This window comes from Pseudorca crassidens, chromosome 10 (genome assembly GCF_039906515.1).
Source record: "Pseudorca crassidens isolate mPseCra1 chromosome 10, mPseCra1.hap1, whole genome shotgun sequence".
NCBI lineage: Eukaryota > Metazoa > Chordata > Mammalia > Artiodactyla > Delphinidae > Pseudorca > Pseudorca crassidens.
Genome location: NC_090305.1, coordinates 62,854,580 through 62,876,440, shown reverse-complemented (window position 1 = coordinate 62,876,440; position 21,861 = coordinate 62,854,580). Strand labels below are relative to the sequence as shown.

Genomic DNA, 21,861 nt, shown 5'->3' with positions numbered 1-21,861 from the left:
TTTATGGAAACACAAAAGACCTTGAATAGCCAAAGCAATCTTGAGAAAGAAAAACGGAGCTGGAGGAATCAGGCTCCCTGACTTCAGACTATACTACAAAGCTATGGTAATCAAGACGGTATGGTACTGGCACAAAACCAGAAATATAGATCAATGGAACAGGATAGAAAGCCTAGAGGTAAACCCACGTTCATATGGTCACCTTATCAGTGATAAAGGAGGCAACAATGTAAAATGGAGAAAAGACAGCCTCTTCAATAAGTGGTGCTGGGAAAACAGGACAGCTACACATAAAAGAATGAAATTAGAATACTCCCTAACACCGTATACAAAACTAAACTCAAAATGGTTAAAGACCTAAATGTAAGGCCAGACACTATAAAACTCTTAGAGGAAAACACAGGGAGAACACTCTATGACATAAATCACAGCAAGATCCTTTTTGACCCACCTCCTAGAGAAATGGAAATAAAAACAAAAATAAACAAATGAGACCTAATGAAACTTAAAAGCTTTTGCACAGCAAAGGAAACCATAAACAAGACCAAAAGTCAACTCTCAGAATGGGAAAAAATATTTGCAAACGAAGCAACTGACAAAGGATTAATCTCCAAAATATACGAGACTCATGGAGATCAGTATATATTAAAAAAAAAAAAATCCAATCCAAAAATGGGCAGAAGACCTAAATAGCCATTTCTCCAAAGAAGATATACAGACTGCCAACAAACACATGAAAGGATGCTTAAGATCACTAATCATTAGAGAAATACAAATCAAAACTATAGTGAGGTATCACCTCACACCGGTCAGAATGGCCATCATCAAAAAATCTACAAACGATAAATGCTGGAGAGTGTGTGGAGAAAAGGGAACCCTCTTGCACTGTTGGTGGGAATGTAAATTGATACAGCCAGTATGGAGAACAGTATGGAGCTTCCTTAAAAAAACTAAAAATAGAACTACCATATGGCCCAGCAATCCCACTACTGGGCATATACTCTGAGAAAATCATAATTCAGAAAAGTCATGTACCACAATGTTCATTGCAGCACTATTTACAGTAGCCAGGACATGGAAGCAACCTAAGTGTCCACTGACAGATGAATGGATAAAGAAGATGTGGCACATATATACAATGGAGTTACTCAGCCATACGAAGAAATGAAATTGAGTTATTTGTAGTGAGGTGGATGGACCTAGAGTCTATCATACAGAGTGAAGTAAGTCAGAAAGAGAAAAACAAATACCGTATGCTAACACATATATATGGAATCTAGAAAAACAAAAACAATGGTTCTGACGAACCTAGGGGCAGGACAGGAATAAAGACGCAGATGTAGAGAATGGACTTGAGGACATGGGGATGGGGAAGGGTAAGCTGTGACAAAGTGAGAGAGTAGCATTGACATATATACACTACCAAATATAAAATAGCTAGCTAGTGGGAAGCAGCTGCGTCACACAGGGAGATCAGCTTGGTGCTTTGTGACCACCTACAGGGGTAAGATAGGGAGAGTGGGAGGGAGATGCAAGAGGGAGGGGTTATGGGGATATATGTATATATATAGCTGATTGCTTTACAGCAGAAACTAACACAGCATTTTAAAGCAATTATACTCCACTAAAGATGTTAAGAAAATAATTATTCAGATAACAAAAAAAAATTGTTTGGGGTTCAGTGTAGAGGCAAAGACCTAATTTTAGAGTAAAGAGGTGCCCCCAGTGAGCCTGCACAAATAAGATGACTCAGCAGTAGGCCTGAGGGCATCTGTGCCATTCAGGTGGCTTCACTATTTAGATGTTGTTCTTCAACTAGATGCCTGAAAATGTGTCTCAGGGGGCTTAATATTCTTAACCTTAAACGTAGTCATTTTATTTCTGGGAATCTAGCCTAAGGGGAAAAAATTCTTAACGTGGAAAACCCTTATGCACAAAGATGTTTATCATAATTTTCTATGAAATAGTCCACAATTGGAATCAACCCAGAGGTACAACACTAGGAGCAGGTCAGTAAGTATTATATATCCACTTGATACAATATCATGTAGCCATTAGGAGTGATGCTTGAAAGTGATTGCACCAACATGAAAACAATGCTGGAGATAAAGAGTTTAGTGAAAAAAGATGCATACTTCTGTGTATAATAGGACAAAAATAACAACGTTCCCTACAAAAAGTGGGGGAAATGAGACTTAAATGAACCAATGGGTTGGCACTCGTTGTATTTTTTTGATGCTGTCAGGTGATTAATCTTCTTTTATGATATTATCATATCGTTCAAATTTTCATAAATGGGAACTTGGGGGTATTGAAAACTACACAGAAACTGTAAAGGAAAAACTCAAAAGAATGAGGTGGGCAGAGAGCTGTTAGAGGTTCCTTCTGATGAGCTCCTGGCCTGGATTGTTCCCCTTCAATAACTGTTTTGCAGAATTGAGAGTCCAGAAGCAAGTGATAGCAAAGAGATGGCTCAGGAAAGGGGTCCCGGCCAGACCAGGTTGGGGTGCACATTGTTAGCAGATCATCTCCCACCCATGTCTGTGGAAATTCAGAGCAGGGCCATGTGCTTTCTTTCTGGGTTCTCCTCTGTCTGGCACATCACTGGGTCCAAGTGGGCACCAAGCAGTGTTTGCTGACTTTAGAATCAGTGGGCAGAAACTATAGCAAATTCCATTGGCCACATTACGGAATATTTACGTTATGCTTTTAGTGTGTTACCTTTGGATTTTGAGGAAAACAAGACAATTTGGCTGGAGAGGGTGTGGAGAAAAGGGAAACTTCTTACACTGTTGGTGGGAATGTAAATTGGTGCAGCCACTGTGGAGAACAGTATGGAGGTTCCTCAAAAAACTAAAAATAGAATTACCATATGACCCAGCAATCCCACTCCTGGGCATATATCCAGACAAAACTATAATTCAGAAAGATACATGCATTGCATGTTCGTAGCAGCACTATTTACAATACCCAAGACATGGAAACAACCTAAATGTTCATCGACAGATGAATGGATAAAGAAGATGTGGTATTTATATATACACAATGAAATATTACTCAGCCATAAAAAGAATAAAATAATGCCATTTGCAGCATCATGGATGGACCTAGAGATGATCATACTAAGTGAAGCAAGTCAGAAAGAGAAAGACAATTACCATATGATATCACTTATATGTGGAATCTAAAATACAACACAAATACAATACATTTACAGCTCCATTTACCAGGACATGGGAACAACCTAAGTGTCCATCGACAGATGAATGGATAAAGAAGATATGGCACATATATACAATGGAATATTACTCAGCCATAAAAAGGAACGAAATTGAGTTATTTGTAGTGAGGTGGATGGACCTAGAGTCTGTCATACAGAGTGAAGTAAGTCAGAAAGAGAAAAACAAATACTGTATGCTAACACATATATATGGAATCCAAAAAAAAAAAAAGGTTCTGAAGGACCTAGGGGCAGGACAGAAATAAACACGCAGACGTAGAGAATGGACTAGAGGACATGGGGAGGGGGAAGGGTAAGCTGGGACAAAGTGAGAGAGTAGCACGGACATATATACACTACCAGATGTAAAACAGATAGCTAGTGGGAAGTATCCGCATAGCACAGGGAGATCAGCTCGGTGCTTTGTGACCACCTAGAGGGGTGGGATAGGGAGGGTGGGAGGGAGACGCAAGAGGGAGGAGATATGGGGATATATGTACACATATAGCTGATTCACTTTGTTATACAGCAGAAACTAACACACCATTGTAAAGCAATTATACTCAAATAAAGGTGTTTAAAAAAGTTATGTTTAAAAAAAATAATAAAATAATATATAACACAAATGAACTTATCTATGAAACAGAAACAAACTCACAGATATAGAGAACAGACTTGTGGTTGCCAAGGGGGAGAAGGGGCTGGGGGACAGATGGATTGGGAGTTTGGGATTAGCAGATGCAAACTGTGATATATAGGATGGATAAACAACAGTGTCCTACTATATAGCACAGGGAACTATATACAGTATCTTCTGATAAACCACAATGGAAAAGAATATGAAAAAGAATATGTATATATATATATGTGTATAACTGAGTCACTTTGCTGTACAGCAGAAATTAATACAACATTGTAAATCAACTATACTTCGTTAAAATTTTTAAAAATGAAGACAATTTGTTTTCCATTTCTATCCAATTTGAATTAAATATCCATTGTCATTACTACTCAGTGCTAAACTACGTTCCCTGCCTTCTGTAGTCCTTCTCAAGTGCTGAACCACTTCATTTAAAATAAAGCTTAAGGGACTTCCCTGGTGGCGCAGTGGTTAAGAATCTACCTGCCAATGCGGGGGATACGGGTTCAATCCCTGGTCCGGGAAGATTCCACATGCTGCGGAGCAATTAAGCTCATGTGCCACAACTACTGAGCCTGCACTCTAGAGCCTGTGCGTCACAACTACTGAAGCCCGCACGCTCTAGGGCCCGCGTGCTGCAACTACCGAGCCCATGTGCTGCAAGTACTGAAGCCTGCACGCCTAGAGCCCATGCTCTGCAACAAGAGAAGCCACTGCAATGAGAAGCCCGTGCCCCACAACGAAGAGCAGCCCCCGCTCGCTGCAGCTAGAGAAAGTGCATGCAGCAACAAAGACCCAACACAGCCCCCCCGCCCACAAAAAAAAGAACAAGCTAATAAAAAAAACAAAATAAAATAAAGCTGCAGCTTTTTGGTTAGCTTCTGCTTCAGAGTTCTATAATCTTGTCTAGAGATTTCTATAGCACACCTTTAATTATCTTTGAAGTAGCTAACTTTAATTAAAGTATGTGTCTCTGAACCTCCTGCCGATGTGAAGACGTATTACTGAAGTATAGCTGGGTTGGTGAAACCCGCCAAGGAGCAGGCTAATGTTGAAGATCATTAAACAATTTCCCTCCTGCCATGGTACTGAACTGTAGATTTCTGTTTCCTTTTTTATTGCCTAGAGCAACCTTGCTCTCCTCTTTTTTCTCTATCCAATAGGACATTATCTAGGATCAAATCTCTTTTTTAATATTATTGCTTACATATGTTTGAGTATAACCGCAGTCTGAAAGGCTTAGCTGAGCACAATATTTTACTGTAAGCCTTTCCATTTGAAACTATTTTCCTTTTGAAAAATGTACACTGCAGTCCAGTTCCAACATTTATTTCAACTTTTACTATATTGAAGCTTCAAAAAAAGAAAGAAAGAAACCTATTTATTGCACTCAGGCCTTGGGTCATTGCAGACACCACAGCATTCAAAAAGATCAGGTCACAGAGGTGTTTTGAAGATCATCTGGTCCAGAGGTAGAAAACTGCTGGATCAGAAGTCATCAGTAGGTCATCCCACCAGGTGATGTGGTACATCGGTGAGATAAGTGAATTCCATGGACGTGAGTCCATGGCCAAACTTTGTTTGCTGTAAATGAGTTTCTTGGTCAGCCACAACATGCTGCGGGGAGCCATGACAGTGAATCGAGTATTCTGTAAGTGATGGATAAAGGTGCAGGCATAGATGGAAAATTTATACATATGTATTCCAGGAAGGACTCACTAACCCCTCTATGACAGAAGATCTAGTGCAATCACTCTGCCACCAGGTGACTGGCTGGCTTCCCCCCATCCACAGCTCAGCACTCGTCTCTGGTGTTGGGAAGATGGGTCCTCAGCAGTGATGACAGGCAGATTAGGCCTGCAAAGAGGAAGTCTGTGAGATTGGACCCATGTGTAGCCACGTTGTTGGACCCTCCTGCCATGTCAATTTTGTACAAGGGCTCACTGAATAAGCACTGGGGAAGAGGCTGCCTCACCTCCTCGGGTGTCCTCTTGTCCACCGGATTGTTGAGAACTTCCGCATAGATATTCAAATATCATCACACTCTGCTTCTCTGAGAGATCTGCACACACCTCTTCCTCAAACTTCCTTGTCATTGATCTCCCAAACCTGTTCTTTTCCCATCTGCCGTTCTGTTGGCTACTGTCCACGAATTGATGTCTGTTCCATTCTTCCAGACATCTCTCGGTCCAGACGATGTGGAAGATCAGTATACAGCTTGAAATCCTGCCCACCAGCAGGGTGACCCCTCACTGCTATCCTTCAGGGTCACCCCTGACTGGGGCTGTAATGCTACAGCTGTCCACTTCGGGCAGGTGTCAGTGATTTCTTACAGAATCATCCACAAATCCAGACTGAGGTTTTTCCTCTTATGTTGGTTGATCACCAGGAACTTTCTATGAGGACGTAGCTGTGGATTGTGGGAGAGGAGACATAGCAGCAGACATAGGAGACATGGGAGTCTGAGTCACCTGCCCATGCAACTTACACCTTCTGGAACAGATTGGGTCTAAGTTCTTATATAGCATTTCCACTTGACATTGGGTCCCTACTGTGCACGCCAAGCCTAACAAGCAGCTCAGAGCTAGCTTCTGCTGGTCACATGGTCACTTGATGTCCCCTAGTTAGGCATTCAGTACCAGGGCCTGGTAGCAAGCATGAGCTATTTCTCAAAAGGAGAATAGTTACCTGTAGAGGAGGGTGTAGTTCTGCTTTAACACACCCTTGAAAGCCTTTGCGGTGCTTCTCCTAGAGCTGCCCAGAGGTCCTGTATGGCATCTCTCTTTGCTGTGGACACTTTGATATCATTGCATCTGTTGGGTCCTGCATAAACCAAGGGACAGAGCCTCGGGTAGTGCCGCCTGGACTGCTTACATATAAATTGATACTTCTAAGTAAGTACCTGATAATAATTTGCTCTCTTTGGAAGGTAAATATTCTCTAGCTCTGGGCCCCACTCAAAACTGGATGCTTACAGTTTACATAGTAAATGGCTGACAGCAGCATACTTGTACGTTTCTATGTGTCGTCTCCAAAATGCAAAAACTCCCGCCAAGCTTCAAGCCTCTGTTTTTACTGAAAGGCTAACTGATGATTAAAATAACAATAACAATAAAACAACAGCTGTAGACAGTCTAGAACAACCCATCAGAGAAACAACAGGCTAAACTATGTGGTTGGGACTGAGGCTGCTGCTGGAGAGGCAGTGTGCTGATTCTGTCTCACTCTAGGGCCTGGAGGAGGTGCTGCTTAGGGCACAGATGTCTGGTCTTGGCACACCGGGCTTGAATTACAGTGGGAGCTGGTTTAGAAACTGACTTTTTACCACACGTTTGAAAAGTACCCCTCATTTGGGAGTTTACTATTTCTATACATTTCATTTCCTCTTCTTTAAGATGTTATCTTTATTTCTTTGTCTTCCTTTAGCTTATTGAGGCCATTTTGCTCTCTACTCATGTATAGACTATATCTCTGAGTTTCAAAGTCATTTATTGAGTTTTAGACATTTGGTAGGCATTTTGGATGATCTTATTTGGCACAGAATAGTTGACACTTAGTAACAGCACTGTGGCAGGACTTGGTGAAATTTGGCAAGAGTTCTTTTTGATAGGCTGCTCTCAGATCAATCAATCAACAAACAAATGTCACCAACCCACAAGTAACAGCTGAGCATGCCACTCATGACAAAGGACAAAGAAGACCAGTTCCCCCTTTACATAGTTATAGTCCAGACACCAGACCAGCCCCCATGGCAGAGCCCAGCCTAGAAGGACTCTGTGTGTACTGGTCTTTATTGCCAAGAGCAGTAAAGCCTGCCCCTCCTGCCAAATGCCATCTTGGGAAGGAGGAGGGAGAGGGAAGGAGCTGCCCATTGGGAGGTGAACTTTGACCTGCCTGAACATTTTCCAAGAGGCAAGAGTTTAATCAAGGAGTAAATATGCAGCTTTGAGTCATTTTCTCTGCTTTCTTCTCAACTTCGAGCTCCCACCTAGACAACTGCAGTGGCTTCCAGGTGACTGCCTCTGTCCCTGTTCACCTCCATCCCAGCTTCCCACCACGACCCGTGTGACCCCAGGAAAGCACAAACGCTGTTATCTCGGGTTGCTCGCCTGTTTAGGACCCTAAAGTGGCTCCCAGGGCCCTCGGGTGAAGTCCAAGCTCTTTAACAGAGCTTCACAGACTCCCTCTGCAATCCTGCAGCAGACATATTGAGTGATATGCCCATCGCTAAGGGAAGCTTCTGCCTGTGCTCCTCCCTCAGCCTGGATACCTGCCAACCCTTGCCCCACCTAAGGGCCCTGGCCGAGGCAGGACCGACACCCGGAAGTCTCTCCATCTCTGGCTCCTGCCCTCCCTCTTTCCCCTGATCCAGGGGCAGTGACTCCCAGCCCATTCCTCAGGTAGCCCTTACCACTTTGGGCCTGATTTATCCTTTATCCTTTATCGCCAGCTGTCCCAGCCTTGAAGGTGTGAACAAACAGTACTCACCCTGGGTCCTAAGATTAAGTCCCAATGTGCGTGACTAGGGGAACCCTCTGAGGTTTGCATACTAAAAACCCAGGCTCTGCAGCTGTTATTTGCTTACACTGTAATTGTGCTGTTTACATATAAATTGATACTTCTAAGTAAGTACCTGATAATAATTTGCTCTCTTTGGAAGGTAAATATTCTCCTTTTCTCATCTACTATTCACTGTCTTAATCCCTGTGTTTTGAGAACAAATGGAATGGTAAATTTTAGCCTACCATGTTTGATCACAAATTTGGAATTGATGAAGTCTGAATTAGTGAAGTTTTAATGCGTATTTTTTCACAGTCTTATGTGGTCAAGTTCCAAATGCAGCCAGCTGTCAACTCTTATCTTGACACACTTTTATTACAGTCAGAAGAAGTGTACCAGACTTTTATATATAGAGGGAGCAAAGAGCATCATTATCCAGTTGAAACTGAAGAGGAAATTCTCAGTGGGCTGAAGAGCTGTGTATTTTTATCGAGTGTTCATTAGCTGTCCTCTGTGCAAGGGATCAACGTGAAAACACCCAAAGGATGGGAAGCAGACAGAGAAAAAGCGCAAAAGGCAGGAGAGGCACTGCAGGGCTTCCACTGTGACCAAAGGCTCAGAAAACAAAAGCAGGGGATTGTAGGCATTGCTCTAATTCAAGATGGCAGAGAAATGCACTGGGCTCTACTACAGACCTGTTAGTTTGGTCATTGCAGATAAGGCCAGAAAAATGCAATCAAGGTTTATAAACCAGGTCATTTATTTGCCAGTCATGTGTAATGTGTATATGTGTCTGTATTAGCCAGAGTTTCCAGAAAAACAGAACCAATAGGATATGTGTGTCTCTCTCTATATGTGTGTGTGTGTATATGTATAAAATAAAAAAGATTTATTATCAGGAATTGGATCACATGACCATGTAGGCTCACAAATCCCAAGATATGCAGCTGGAGACCCAGGAGAGCCAGTGATGTAGTTACAGTCTGAGTCGGAAGCCTGAAAACCGGAGAACCAATGGTTTAATTTCAGTGTGAAGGCCTGTACTGTAGCAGTAGTGAAGGCCCCTTTGTGAACTCTGCTGGGCATACCTGGGGCTACTGGGAAGCACATAGTAAGAGGCTGACAGCTATGTAGCTTTCAATTTAGACCAGGTTTTCTCAACCTTGGCATTATTGACATTTTGGACCAGATAATTCTTTGTTGCGGGGAGCTGTCCTGTGCATCATAGGATGTTCAGTAGCAACCCCTGGCCTCCACCCGCTCGATGCCAGTAACACACCCCTATTAGAAACAACTAAAAACTTCTCCAGATATTGCTGATTATCTCCTGGGAGGCAATATGGTGCTCAGTTGAGAACGACTGGTTTAGTCTCCAATTTTATTTCCCTTCCACCCCCCTCCTCCTGCTAACTCCTTCCACTCTGTGCTCAGGGGGGGTGTGTGCCCATCTAATACCATTTGAAATATCTCCCAATACCTGTTGCCAGCAGAGGCTGTGGCAGCAGCTCCCCCACTTTTACCATCCTTACTTCTGAAGAAGTTTCCACCAGGATCTAATAGGTAGAAAATGCCATCAACTCTCAAATGGATGGGGATAATGAGATCTCCCCACCAATTTTCAACTTCTAGAGCTGCTCTCATTTGCCAGAAATAAAATCATAGTATCACTTCTGTTTAATGGGGAAGGAAGTTTTGCCTCAAATACCATGAGCTTGGAGTCTCCATGAGGTATCAGGAGGGTCAGTGGTTCAGATGGAGGTCACAGGGGCTATAAGAGCTGATGCCTGGCAGTCTCAGGGTGATGGCATCCAGACTATAGGAAGCCATAGGTTCCCTGTGCAGCTAGGCTTGGAGCTGATCTGGCTTTTCTGCAGATCTGACCCTTTTTCTGCAAGGGTCCCTTGTAGAATTTTAGTCTGCAGAGTATGCCTGGGGACAGCCATTCATAGGCCAGAAGGAATTACTTTTTAAATTTTTTCATTCATTTAGCAATCAAGGTTGTATTGGATTCTCTCGGCCCTTACATTTCCATATGAATTTTTGGATCAGCTTGTCAGTTCTTGCAAAAAAAGAAGCTGGGATTTTGATAAGAATTGTGTTGAATCTGTAAATCAATTTTGAAAGTTCTGCTATCTTAACATTGTCTTCCAATCCATGGGATGTGTTTCCTGTGTTTAGTGTATAAGTCTTAAACTTCTTGTGATAAAATTACTCATAAGTATTTTATTTTTTTGATGCTATTGTAAATAGAACTGTTTTCTTAATTTCATTTTTTGAAGTGTTCATTTATAGTGTATAGAAATATGATTGATTTGTGTATACTGATCTCGCATCTTGCAACCTTGCTGATCTCAGTTTTTTGGTTTTAATTGGTTTTGTGTATGTGTATTCCTTAGAATTTTCTATATATGAGATTAATGTTTTCTCTGAATATAGATAATCCCAATTTTTCCTTCCCAATTTAGATGCTTTTTAGTTCTTTTTCCTGCCCGTTGCCCTGGCTAGAACCTCCAGTACAATACTGAATAGAAATGGTAAAAGTGACAATCTTGCTGTGTTCACGACATTTGGGGGGAAAGCATCTATTCATTCACATTGAGTATGATATTGGCTGTGAGTTTTTTGTAGACAGCCTTAATCAATTCAAGAAAGCTCCCTTCTATTCCTAGTTTATTGAGTATTTATATCAGAAAGAGTACTGGATTCTATCAAATGCTTTTCTGTATTAAGATTATGTGATCTTTGTCCTTTATTCTATTAATATGCTATATCATATTCATTGATTTTCACATGTTCAACCAACCTTGCATTCCTGGCATAAATCCCACTTTGTTATGGTGTACATAATCCTTTTTTGTATGTTGCTGGATTTTGTTTGCTAATATTTTGTTGAGGATTTTTTCATCTATATTCATAAGGGATATTGGTTTATAGTTTTATTTTATTGTGATATCCTTGTGTTTTTGGTATCAGGATAATACTGGCTTCTTAAAATGGGTTAAGAAGTGTTTCCTCCTATTCTATGTTTTGGGGAAGAGTTTGTGAAGGATTGGTGTTAATTTTTCTTTAAATGTTTGATAAAATTCACCAGTGAAGCCACCTAACCCTTCGCTTTTCTTTGTGGAAGTTTTTGATTACTAATTCAAAATCTTTACTAGTTATAGATATATTCAGGATGTCTATTTTGTCTTGAGTTAGTTTTTGTAGGTGTCTTTCTAGGATTTTTTTCATTTCATCTAGGTTATCTAATTTTCTGGCATACAACTGTTCACAGCATTCCTTTGTAATCCTTTTTATTTCTGTAAAGTCAATAGTGATGGCCCTCTTTCATTCCTGATTTTAGTAATTTGAATCTTTTGTTTTTTTCTTGGTCAGCCTTGCCAAAGGTTTGTCAATTTTATTGATCTTTTCAAAGAAATAACTTTGGGTTTTGTTGACTTCTCTCTATTGTTTTTCTATTCCATTGATTTGTCTTTATTATTTCCTTCCTTCTGCTTACTTGGGTTCAGTTTGCTTTTTTTTTTTTTCCAGTCTCTTAAGGTAGAAGGTGAGGTAATTGATTTGTGATGCTTCCTTTTTAATATAGGTGTTTATAGCTATAAATTTACCCCAAGCACTGGTTTAGCTGCATCCCATAAGTACATGTGTTTTCATTTTTATTTATCTCAAGGTATTTTCTTATTTCTCTTGACCCTTTGGTTATTTAGAGTACATTGTTTAATTTCCATATACATGTGAATGTCCCAGATTTCTTTCTGTTATTAATTTCTAATTTTCTTCCATTGTAGTTAGAGAACAGATTTTATATTATTCAACTCCTTTAAATGTATTGAGATTTATTTTACAGCCTAATATATGGTCTATCTGGAGAATATTCCACATACACTTGAGAAGAATATATGTTGTACCATCATGTAGAGTGTTCTGTAGGTGTCTGTTAGATCTAGGTAGCTTATAATATGGCTTAAATCTTCTATATCCTTGCTGATGTTTTGCTAGTTGTTCTATTATTGAAGGTTGATATCGAAATCTCTAATGATTATTGCTGAATTGTCCATTTCTTCCTTTAATTCTGTCAGTCTTTGCTACAAAGACTTCCTTTAGTATTTCTTGTAAGGCAGGTCTGCTAGTGATAAAGTCTCTCTGTTTTTGCTTATCTGGAATGCCTTAATTGTCTTAATTTATCCTTCATTTTTGAAGGATACTTTTCTGGATATAGAATTTTTGGATAAAGTCCTTTCCTTTCAGTTCTTTGAATATATCATCTCAATACCTTCTGGCCTCCAAGATTCCTGATAAGAAGTCAGCAGTTGACCTTATTGAGGATCCCTCATGTGTGATGAGTCATTTTCTGTTTTACTTTCAAGATTCTGTATTTTCTTTGGCTTTTGACCATTTGACTATGATGTGTCTAGATGTGCATTCTTTGAATTTATCCTACCTAGAGTTTGTTGAGCTTCTTGGATGAGCAGATTAACACTTTTCATCAAATTTGGGAAGTTATCCACCATAATTTATTCAGTATTCTTCAATTCCTTTTTCTCACTCCTGTTAATATCATTCCCAGGAGATAGAATCTAACATCCAGTATGGGTCAGGTGACACCCCTGGTCCAATAAGCTGTGCCCTGGTGGTGTGACCATGTCTCCTCTGGGCCATTCCTGTGTTCAGGTAAAGGATGAGTCTCGGAGAATGGGCTGTTCATAGCAGGAATAACACCCTTGAAGGTGAAGATCAGTGAGTCTTACAGCCCAAGCACCACTTGCTCCAAAGAAAGTCACAGTGAAAGTACATATCGGACCATTTGTGCCTTTCTTCTTTCCTTCCCAGGCAAGTTCTTTTCCTTTTTTACCCCCTGATAAAAAATGCCTTAAATGGGATAGCCCTAACATTTCGATTCCTTTGTAGGAATAAGAAATTTCTTTTCAGTTCTAGTCAAGATCTAGCCATGGTCAAAGAGGGAAGCCCTAGCAGTATTTACCCTTTATTACTCTTAGGACTTTGGACAGTCCAAGTTAATCTCTGTACTTCTCTCTTTGTATTAGGTGCATCATCATCATCATCATCACCACCACCACCACCACCACACACACACACACACACACACACACACACACACACACACACACTGTGTATTTGTAAAGATCCCATGCATGCATTTGTCCTTGACTCATCTGTTCTAGGTTCCTTTCTAGAATGTCGCTTGTGTAGACATTGACCTTTCATTATGAACCTCCCATTATGTATGTATTTCATATTCTTGGAATGTCTGTTTTTTTTCATTTGCAAGGTTGTGCTTACTAGTTTCCTACAGAAGTATCTGTATCCTTCCTCTAGTTGTTCTAGCCAAGAATAGTATAAACAATTCTACCTTTATTTTGGTTTTCTATCTTTAAATTTGTTTCCATTTGCTTTCCTTTTTAAGTCATCAGCTTCTTCTAAAGCTCATATAACTCTGTAGCTTCTTATGATAATCGCATAAAAACCCCAGCTAAATCAATTCAGTAATTATATTAGAGTAGTTACTGGAATTTGTCATCATGGGATGGACTTATGGCAATAATTCCCCAATAGTCATTTCTTTGGATGTTAAGAGGTAGCTGTTATTAAAGAAAGAGGTATCTGCAGACAAATGCATTTGAGAACTACAGGGATAAACAAAATCAGACTGGTTCTTTAGTGACAGACTTCTTAGAGGTTCTGATAAGCTTATATGCACTGTGTATCCCTCAGAGGGCAATACAGTTTGAGGCATTTCTCACCTTTATTTCATCACAGAGCTCTCCTTTCTCAGATTGCTTGTGGGAACAGTGACCTGAGAAACACACATTAGGGAAATGGTGATATAATTAAATCTTGAAGTTTATTAATTTTCTCATTACTAAATTTTAAAATGTATTCTCTCTGCTACCATCTTAGTTGAGTATAAACCAGAGAAATCCAGGGGCAGGAGCACGGGTCTGGAAGTCAGAGCATCTGAACTGGTTTTGTGTCTGGGGAATCACTTCCCTTTGGGCAATGAAAGAGTCATACTTTTGTGACCTTTGACTCATGGACATTGAGGCTTTTCCAGCCCTAACGATGCTCTTTCTCTTGTGCAGGGAATCTAATTGTGTTTCCTGTAGAAAAGGGAAGAAGCTTTTACCATTTCCCAAAAAGGGTTTCTCATTATTCTCTGTCTTATCCATTTACAGCTACTTTATTTATTTCTTTACAGAAACATTTACCCCTCTTGAGTCCTGATCATTCTTTTTAGATTTGATATGATCAGAGCTGTCACTTCTGTCTCGTACTAACTGGGCATCTTAGAATCTCATTTGGAATTCTCAGGAACCAAAAGCCAGTGAAGTGAAATGAAGGGGGCAGACATGTCACCTTCTGGGAAACTCCAAAGTGCCATTATCACCTTTAATGGGGTGTTTGAAAGCAAGAAGTCGGTCTGCATTTTCCCTGTGCCCTCTAATCTGTTTCTCCCTGCTCATCGGGAGACTAGAAGATGGCAGCTATGAAGCTTCCCCTTTCCTGAGCAGCCTAGGGGTGGGACCTTATTTCTAATTCACTCCCTCAGACCAGCAGGTGCTCTAGGCACTCTCCCCACCCATAATGTGATTATCCCTAGCCAAATCTTTTCTCTCCTCCACAGAGGTCCCATTTTGTTCTGTATAGTTTTATCACATTTATTCCTAAAAATATATGTATTCTTGACTTTCTGCGTTTTTGAACTTTATATAAAAGGAGTCATACTGTTTGTATGCTGTACATGCATATATATGTGGCTTCTCTATCTCAACAGCATGTTTTTAAGATTCATCTATGTGGAATATACCTTCAGAATGTTCTTTTTCCTTGCACTGGAGTATTCCATTGGTATGAAACAAGTATACAATATTTGTTTATCCTTCTTCCCGCTTGTGGATGTTTGGGGTGGTTTACAGGTTTTACTTATTTGTTTTATTTTATTTTTTGCTATTTTGAATGTGACTGTTACTAATGTTCTTCTGTTAGGCTGAACTATGTGAAATAAGCATTTTTATAGGCTCCTATTTATTTCCTATGATTCAACCCGATTCCTATCTGTTGGTGCATATTTGCAAGATTATATCTGAGGAATATACCTAGGTGTGGCAGAAATGCTAATGCATAAGGTACATGTATCTTCAACTTTGAAAATGATGCCTAATTGTGTTATAAAGAGATTGTACCAATTTTTACTCAGTCTATCAAAATTGTCCCACCTCCTGTCAACACTTGATAAAGATGATTTTGGTGGGTGTGAAATATGGTTTTCATTGCAATTCTCTAGCTACCAATGATATTAAGCATCTTTTTATATGTGTATTTGCCATCTCTGTTTCTTATTCTGTATAAAAATGTGGAAATGACTTTGGAACTGGCTAAGGGTAGAGGGTGGAAGAGTTTTGAGCTGTATGTTAGAAAAAGCCTAGGTTGCCTTGAGGAGACTATTGGTAGAAATATGGATGTTAAAGGTGATTATAGTGAGGTCTCAGGAAGAAAAGTGGAGGGACTTCCCTGGTGGTCCAGTGGTTAAGACTCTGCACTTCCACTGCAGGGGGCACAGGTTCGATCCCTGGTGGGGGAACTAAGATCCCACATGCAGGGCGGTGTGGCCAAAAAGTAAAATAAAATAAGAAAGAAAAGAGGAGAGCTGCAGAGAAAGCTTCTCTCATGTTAGAGAACACATATATCATCATGAACAGAATGTTGGTAGAAATGAATGTTAGAAGTACTGGTCTCAGACGGAAATGAGGAAGATGTTATTGGAAACTGAAGGAAAGCTGTTCCTTGTTATAAAGCGGCAGAGAATTTGGTTGAATTGTGTTCTAGTGTCTTGTGGAAAGTAGAATTGTAAGTGATGATGAACTTGGATATTTAGCTGAGAAGAATTCTAAAATAAGTATTAAAGACTGGTTTGTCCTTGCTGCTATAATAAGATGTGAGACGAGAAAGGTAAATTGAAGAAGGAATTGTCACACTAAAGGAACCAGAACTTGCAGATTTGGAAAATTCTGTCTATCCATATTGCAAAAGTGAGAAAGTCTGTCTGTAGAGAGCAACAGGGGTGTGGCTGGACAACCATTTGCTAAAGAGATTAGAGTGTGGCTCACGGATCGAGTCAACCATTGCAGCAGAAGCTGGGAATAGAGACGCAGTTATTCAGGACAGATCTGTAGAGAACCTCTTGTCTGATGGCTTGGCCCCTGTGAACTGCATGGGAAGCTGACAAAGTTTTTGAGAATTCATATCAACAGAAACATTGCCAGCTTAGACTAAACAGAGACAGGACAAATGAGGGAAGGCTGCTGGATTTCTGAGAGTCTACAGGATGGGCCAGTAGAGCTATTTGCCTACAAACATGGATTATCCTTCAGGACAAGGGAAGAATGATCCTGAAGACAAATCAGAGGTCTGCAGGGGTGCCACTGTCACCATGACCTGGGGAATGGGGCTGTCCCTCCTCAATTACCAAGGGTGGGCCAAGCTGCTGTGGCTACACCCAGGGCCAAGGAGGTGGCACAGCCACCCTGGCGGGCTCAGAGGACAGAGCATGGAGCCCAAGAGGATTATCCTTGAGCCTTAAACAAACAAAACAAAACAGAAACAGGCTCATAAATACAGAGAACAAACTGGTGGTTGCTGGAGAACAGGGGGTCAGGGGAACAGATGAAATAGGTGAAGGGAAGAAGAGGTACAAACATCCAATTATAAAATAAATTAGTCACGGGGATGTAAAGTACACACAGGGATAATAATTATTAAAAGAATAACAAATCAGAGACTATGCATGGAGAAAAGTACACATAGAGAACATGGTTAATAATACTGTAACAACTTTGTATGGTGACGAAGGTAACTGGACTCATTGTGGTGACTATTTCATAATGTGTAAAAATATCGAATCACTATGGGGTACACCTGAAACTAATACAGTACTGTATGTCAAGTATAACTTAATAAAAAAATTCTAATGGAATCTGCCCTGCTTTCAGACTTGCTTGAGACCTAAGACTTCTTTCTCCTTTCCAATTTCTCCCAGCTAGAATGGAATGCCTATCCCATGCCTGCCTCACTGTTGTATTTTGGTAACTGGTAACTTGTCTGGTTTCACAGGTTCACAATGGGAAATGAATTTTGTCTCAGGATGAATCATACCTCAAGTCTCACCTATACCTAATTTAGATAATAATGAGATGAGAATTTGGACTTCGAGTTGATGCTGCAATAGGTTGGGACTGTGGTGGCTGTTGGGATGGGGTGAATGTAATTTACATGTAAGAAGGACAAGATATCTGGGGGAGCAAGGTGAAGTGTTACAGGTTGAGTTGTGTCCCCTGCCAAATCCATACGTTGGAGTCCTAACCCCAGTAACTCAGATTGTGACTGTGTTTGGAAGATAGGACATTTAAAGAGGCAGTTCAGTTGAAATGAAGGTGTTAGGGTGGACCCTAATCCAATATAATTGGTGTCCTTATAAGAAGGAAAAATTCAGACATAGGTGTGCACAGAGGGAAGACCATGTGAAGACACATGGAGAAGATGGCCATCTATAAGCCACGGAGAGAGGCTTCAGGAGAAGTCAACTCTGCCGACATCTTGATCTCAGACTTCTAGCCATCAAGACTGTGAGAAAATACATTTATGTTATTTAAGCCACCTAGTCTGTGGTGCTCTGTTACAGCAGCCCTAGCCGATTAATACACCTACCTAGGGGCTTCCCTGGTGGCGCAGTGGTTGAGAGTCCGCCTGTCAATGCAGGGGACACGGGTTCGTGCCCCGGTCCGGGAAGATCCCACATGCCGCGGAGCGGCTGGGCCCATGAGCCATGGCCGCTGAGCCTGCGCGTCCGGGCCTGTGCTCCACAACGGGAGAGGCCACAACAGTGAGAGGCCCGCGTACCGCAAAAAAAAAAAAAAAAAAAAAAAAATAATAATTTCCCATAATTTTTAGGTATGCACTGCTGGGAGGTGTGTCTTTGAAATATCATCTTTTCTAGTTCTGAGAAAATGTCTAAAAAGATTATTTTACTATATATATATTTTTTGCAGAGGAGAGTTTACTGATTTCTAGTTTATATTTCATAGTCATGTGATAAAAATTTCAAGGGATATAGTATATATAGGATTTTTTTTTACATTTTTATTTATTTATTTGGCCTGACCATGCGGTTTGTGGGATCTTAGTTCCCAGACCAGGGATTGAACCCGGGCCCCCAGCAGTGAAAGCCCAGAATCTTAACCACTGGACCACCAGGGAATTCCCCTATGATTTTTTTTAAAGTATGATTTATTTTATCTTACAATTATGTGTGATATTTAAAATTTGAAACTTTAGAAACCATAGAACTTTAGAAGTTTTAGATATTGTCTTCTGGTGTTTTGTGGAAATCCACACCAGGTCTCATGTATGCTTCATTCTATCAAAAAGAATAATTTATCTATTTTTTCTAATTTAAGAGTTGGGATAAATGACACCGTTGATGACCAGTTACCTTCTCTTTTTCTCCACAGTCTTGCTGAAGTTGTCTGTAAATATTTGCTGAGTATGAGAGCAGAGCAGGATACGATATTATGTAAACACTGTGTCTAATTTTGTTTAATAACAACATTGGTTGATTTTATCCATGGAGGACTTTTATCTTGCCCTCAATTTGTGGTCTCTCCTTTGATTTCTCAGGTCTCGTTCCATTGTCTGTGTTTGGTGTTAAATCATGGGGAGGAAGCTGGACCTGTCTGGTCTGACCGATGATGAAACAGAGCATGTTCTCCAGGTGGTTCAGCGAGACTTCAATCTCCGAAAAAAAGAGGAAGAGCGGCTCAGGTGAGATGCTTCTATTTCCCACCTGGGTACAGTGAACCATATGTGGACAAGTGAAACAGGCTTCCTGAGTGTTCCTTGCTGCCAGCCCTACACTCAAAGTCTTTATGTCATGTAAACACACAGAAGAAGAATGTCCTTCTCTTGGTAGTCAGGCTGGCCAGCTTCAACACTGGGCATCACAATGTCAGCTCAGAAATGAGACTGTTCACACTCGCAGTCAAGTTTGTGTTCAGCTGCTCACCCTGTAAATTATTAGCTCTAGAATGGATGGAGTTCGTGCTGACGGTGGCTGTTTCAAGCTTGCTCCTGGCTTTAATTTTCTTGTCGGCAGGTACTACTGAAGAATAACCAAAGTGTTATATAAATAGGAGAATTAGATTCATAGCTGTACAATCTTCTGTTAGAGCTCTCAGCTACCATGGTGCAGGAGGAAAGCTCTGAAGACCTGGTACAAGGAAAGTGACCACCAGGCTGGGATGGGGTTACCTGGCTCAGCATCACCCTCCTCATTTTATAGAGGGAAAAGCTGAGACCCAGAGAGGGGGGCCTTGTGACTCCTCTGCAGTTGGTATTTCCTCGTGGGATGTTCTTGGAAGTACTGTTGCTGCCTAAATTTGGAAGAAGTCAGAGTGATGGAAATGCGGTCATGTGTTGGGGTTTGTGTGTTAGAACCTGATGGCAAGTCATCATGAGCTCCCCTCCTCCATAAACCTGTTTTCCCTTGGGATTCCACAGGTTTGTCATGGCACTGTCTCCTTCCTTAGCCACGGAGCTCAAAATCTCAGTCTTTATAATTCCTCCCCTGACTTGGGTCCCACACAGGGCAGGGCCAGGCCCTGTTGTTTCTGCCTCCTCAGCATCTCTCCCAGCCCTATCCCAGTCCAGCTTTCATGACTTTTCATCCCAGTCGTTGCAGTAACCTTCTCTATGATCCTCCTGCCTCCAGTCCTCCAGGGTGGTGCCCCATTTCAGCTGTAACCATGCCCTTTCCCACTCTGCTTAAAATTGACATGGGTTGTTTTCCCTTGCCCTTGGAGTTTCTCAGACATTCTGTTTCTGTAGGATATTTACCTCCCTTACTTGTAAGTACTCTAGTGTAATTTACTTTATTTCCACCATGTTTTTTCCCCATATCATATATATTTAATATGTGCTTATTAGATGGAAGACAAGAAATCTGTTAATTGTTATTTGATTTAAAAACCATGTGCCACAAAAAAGATATATGGATCAGTGGAACAGAATAGACAGCCCAGAAATAAACCCACACATTATGTGGGTTTAAATGTGTGAACCCACATTAATGTGTGAATAAACTTCACACATTAATTGAAGGTCAATTAATCTTCAACAAAGGAGGCAAGAATATACAATGGGAAAAAGACAGTCTCTTCAGTAAGTGGTGCTGGGAAAGTTGGACAGCCTCATGTAAATCAATGAAGTAAGAATACACCCTCTTGCCATGCACAAAAATAAACTCAAAATGGCTTAAAGACTTAAACATAAGACATGATACCATAAAACTCCTAGAAGAGATCATAGGCAAAACATTCTCTGACATAAATCATACTAATGTTTTCTTAGGTCAGTCTCCCAAGGCAATAGAAATAAAAACAAAAATAAATAAATGGGACCTACTCAAACTTACAAGCTCTTGCATGGCAAAGGAAACCTTAAACAAAATGAAAAGACAACCTATGGAATGGGAGAAAATATTTGCAAATGATGCGACTGACAAGGGCTTACTTTCCAAAATATACAAACAGCTCATACAACTCAACAACAAAAACCAAACAACCCACTTGTAAAATGGGCAGAAGACCTAAATAGACAGTTCTTCAAAGAAGAAATATAAATGGCCAATAGGCACATGAAAAGATGCTCAACATTGCTAATTATTAGAGAAATGCAAATCAGAACCTCACACCGGGCAGAATGGCCATCATTAAAAAGTCTACAAATAACGAATGCTAGACAGGGTGTGGAGAAATGTGAACCCTCCTACACTGTTGGTGGGAATATAAGTTGGTACAGCCACTATGGAAAACAGTATGGAGGTTCCTCAGAAAACTAAAAATACAATTACCATATGATCCAGCAATCCCACTCCTGGGCATGTATCCAGACAAAACTATAATCCAAAAGGATACATGCATGCTTATGTTCGTAGCAGCACTATTCACAATAGCCAAGATATGGAAACAACCTAAAGGTCCATTGACAGATGAATGGATAAAGAAGGTGTGGTACATATATACAACGGAATACTACTCAGCCATAAAAAAGAATGAAATAATGCCATTTGCAGCAACATGGATGCAACTAGAGATTATCATACTAAGTGAAGTCAGTCAGAAAGAGAAAGACAAATACCATAAGATATCACTTACATGTGGAATCTAAAATATGACACAAATGGACCTATCTGTGAAATAGAAACAGACTCACAGACATAGAGAACAGATTTGTGGTTGCCAGGGGGGAGGGGGCTGGGGGGAGTGATGGAGTGGGAGGTTGGGGTTAGCAGAGGTAAGCTTTTATATATAGAATGGATGAACAACAGGGTCATACTGTATAGTACAGAGAACTATATTCAATATCCTATGATAAACCATAATGGAGGGGCTTCCCTGGTGCACAGTGGTTAAGAATCCAGCTGCCAAGG

At 40.6% G+C, this 21,861-nt stretch overlaps 1 protein-coding gene and 1 long non-coding RNA gene across 6 annotated transcripts in view; one reads left to right on the top strand and one right to left on the bottom strand.

Annotated features, from left to right (window-relative positions):
- Positions 1 to 21,861, bottom strand: part of LOC137232318 (uncharacterized) — a 557,085-nt gene that overhangs the window by 233,542 nt on the left and 301,682 nt on the right. The gene's annotated exons all lie outside the window — the stretch shown is intronic.
- MYRIP (myosin VIIA and Rab interacting protein) overlaps positions 1 to 21,861 on the top strand; it is a 221,280-nt gene that overhangs the window by 22,037 nt on the left and 177,382 nt on the right. For all 4 annotated transcript variants that reach the window (XM_067754015.1, XM_067754014.1, XM_067754012.1 and 1 more), the window contains exon 2: positions 19,053 to 19,196. In XM_067754015.1, coding sequence (XP_067610116.1) covers positions 19,087 to 19,196 — 110 coding nt within the window. In that variant the 5' untranslated portion in view covers positions 19,053 to 19,086. The remainder of the gene's footprint in view (positions 1 to 19,052; positions 19,197 to 21,861) is intronic.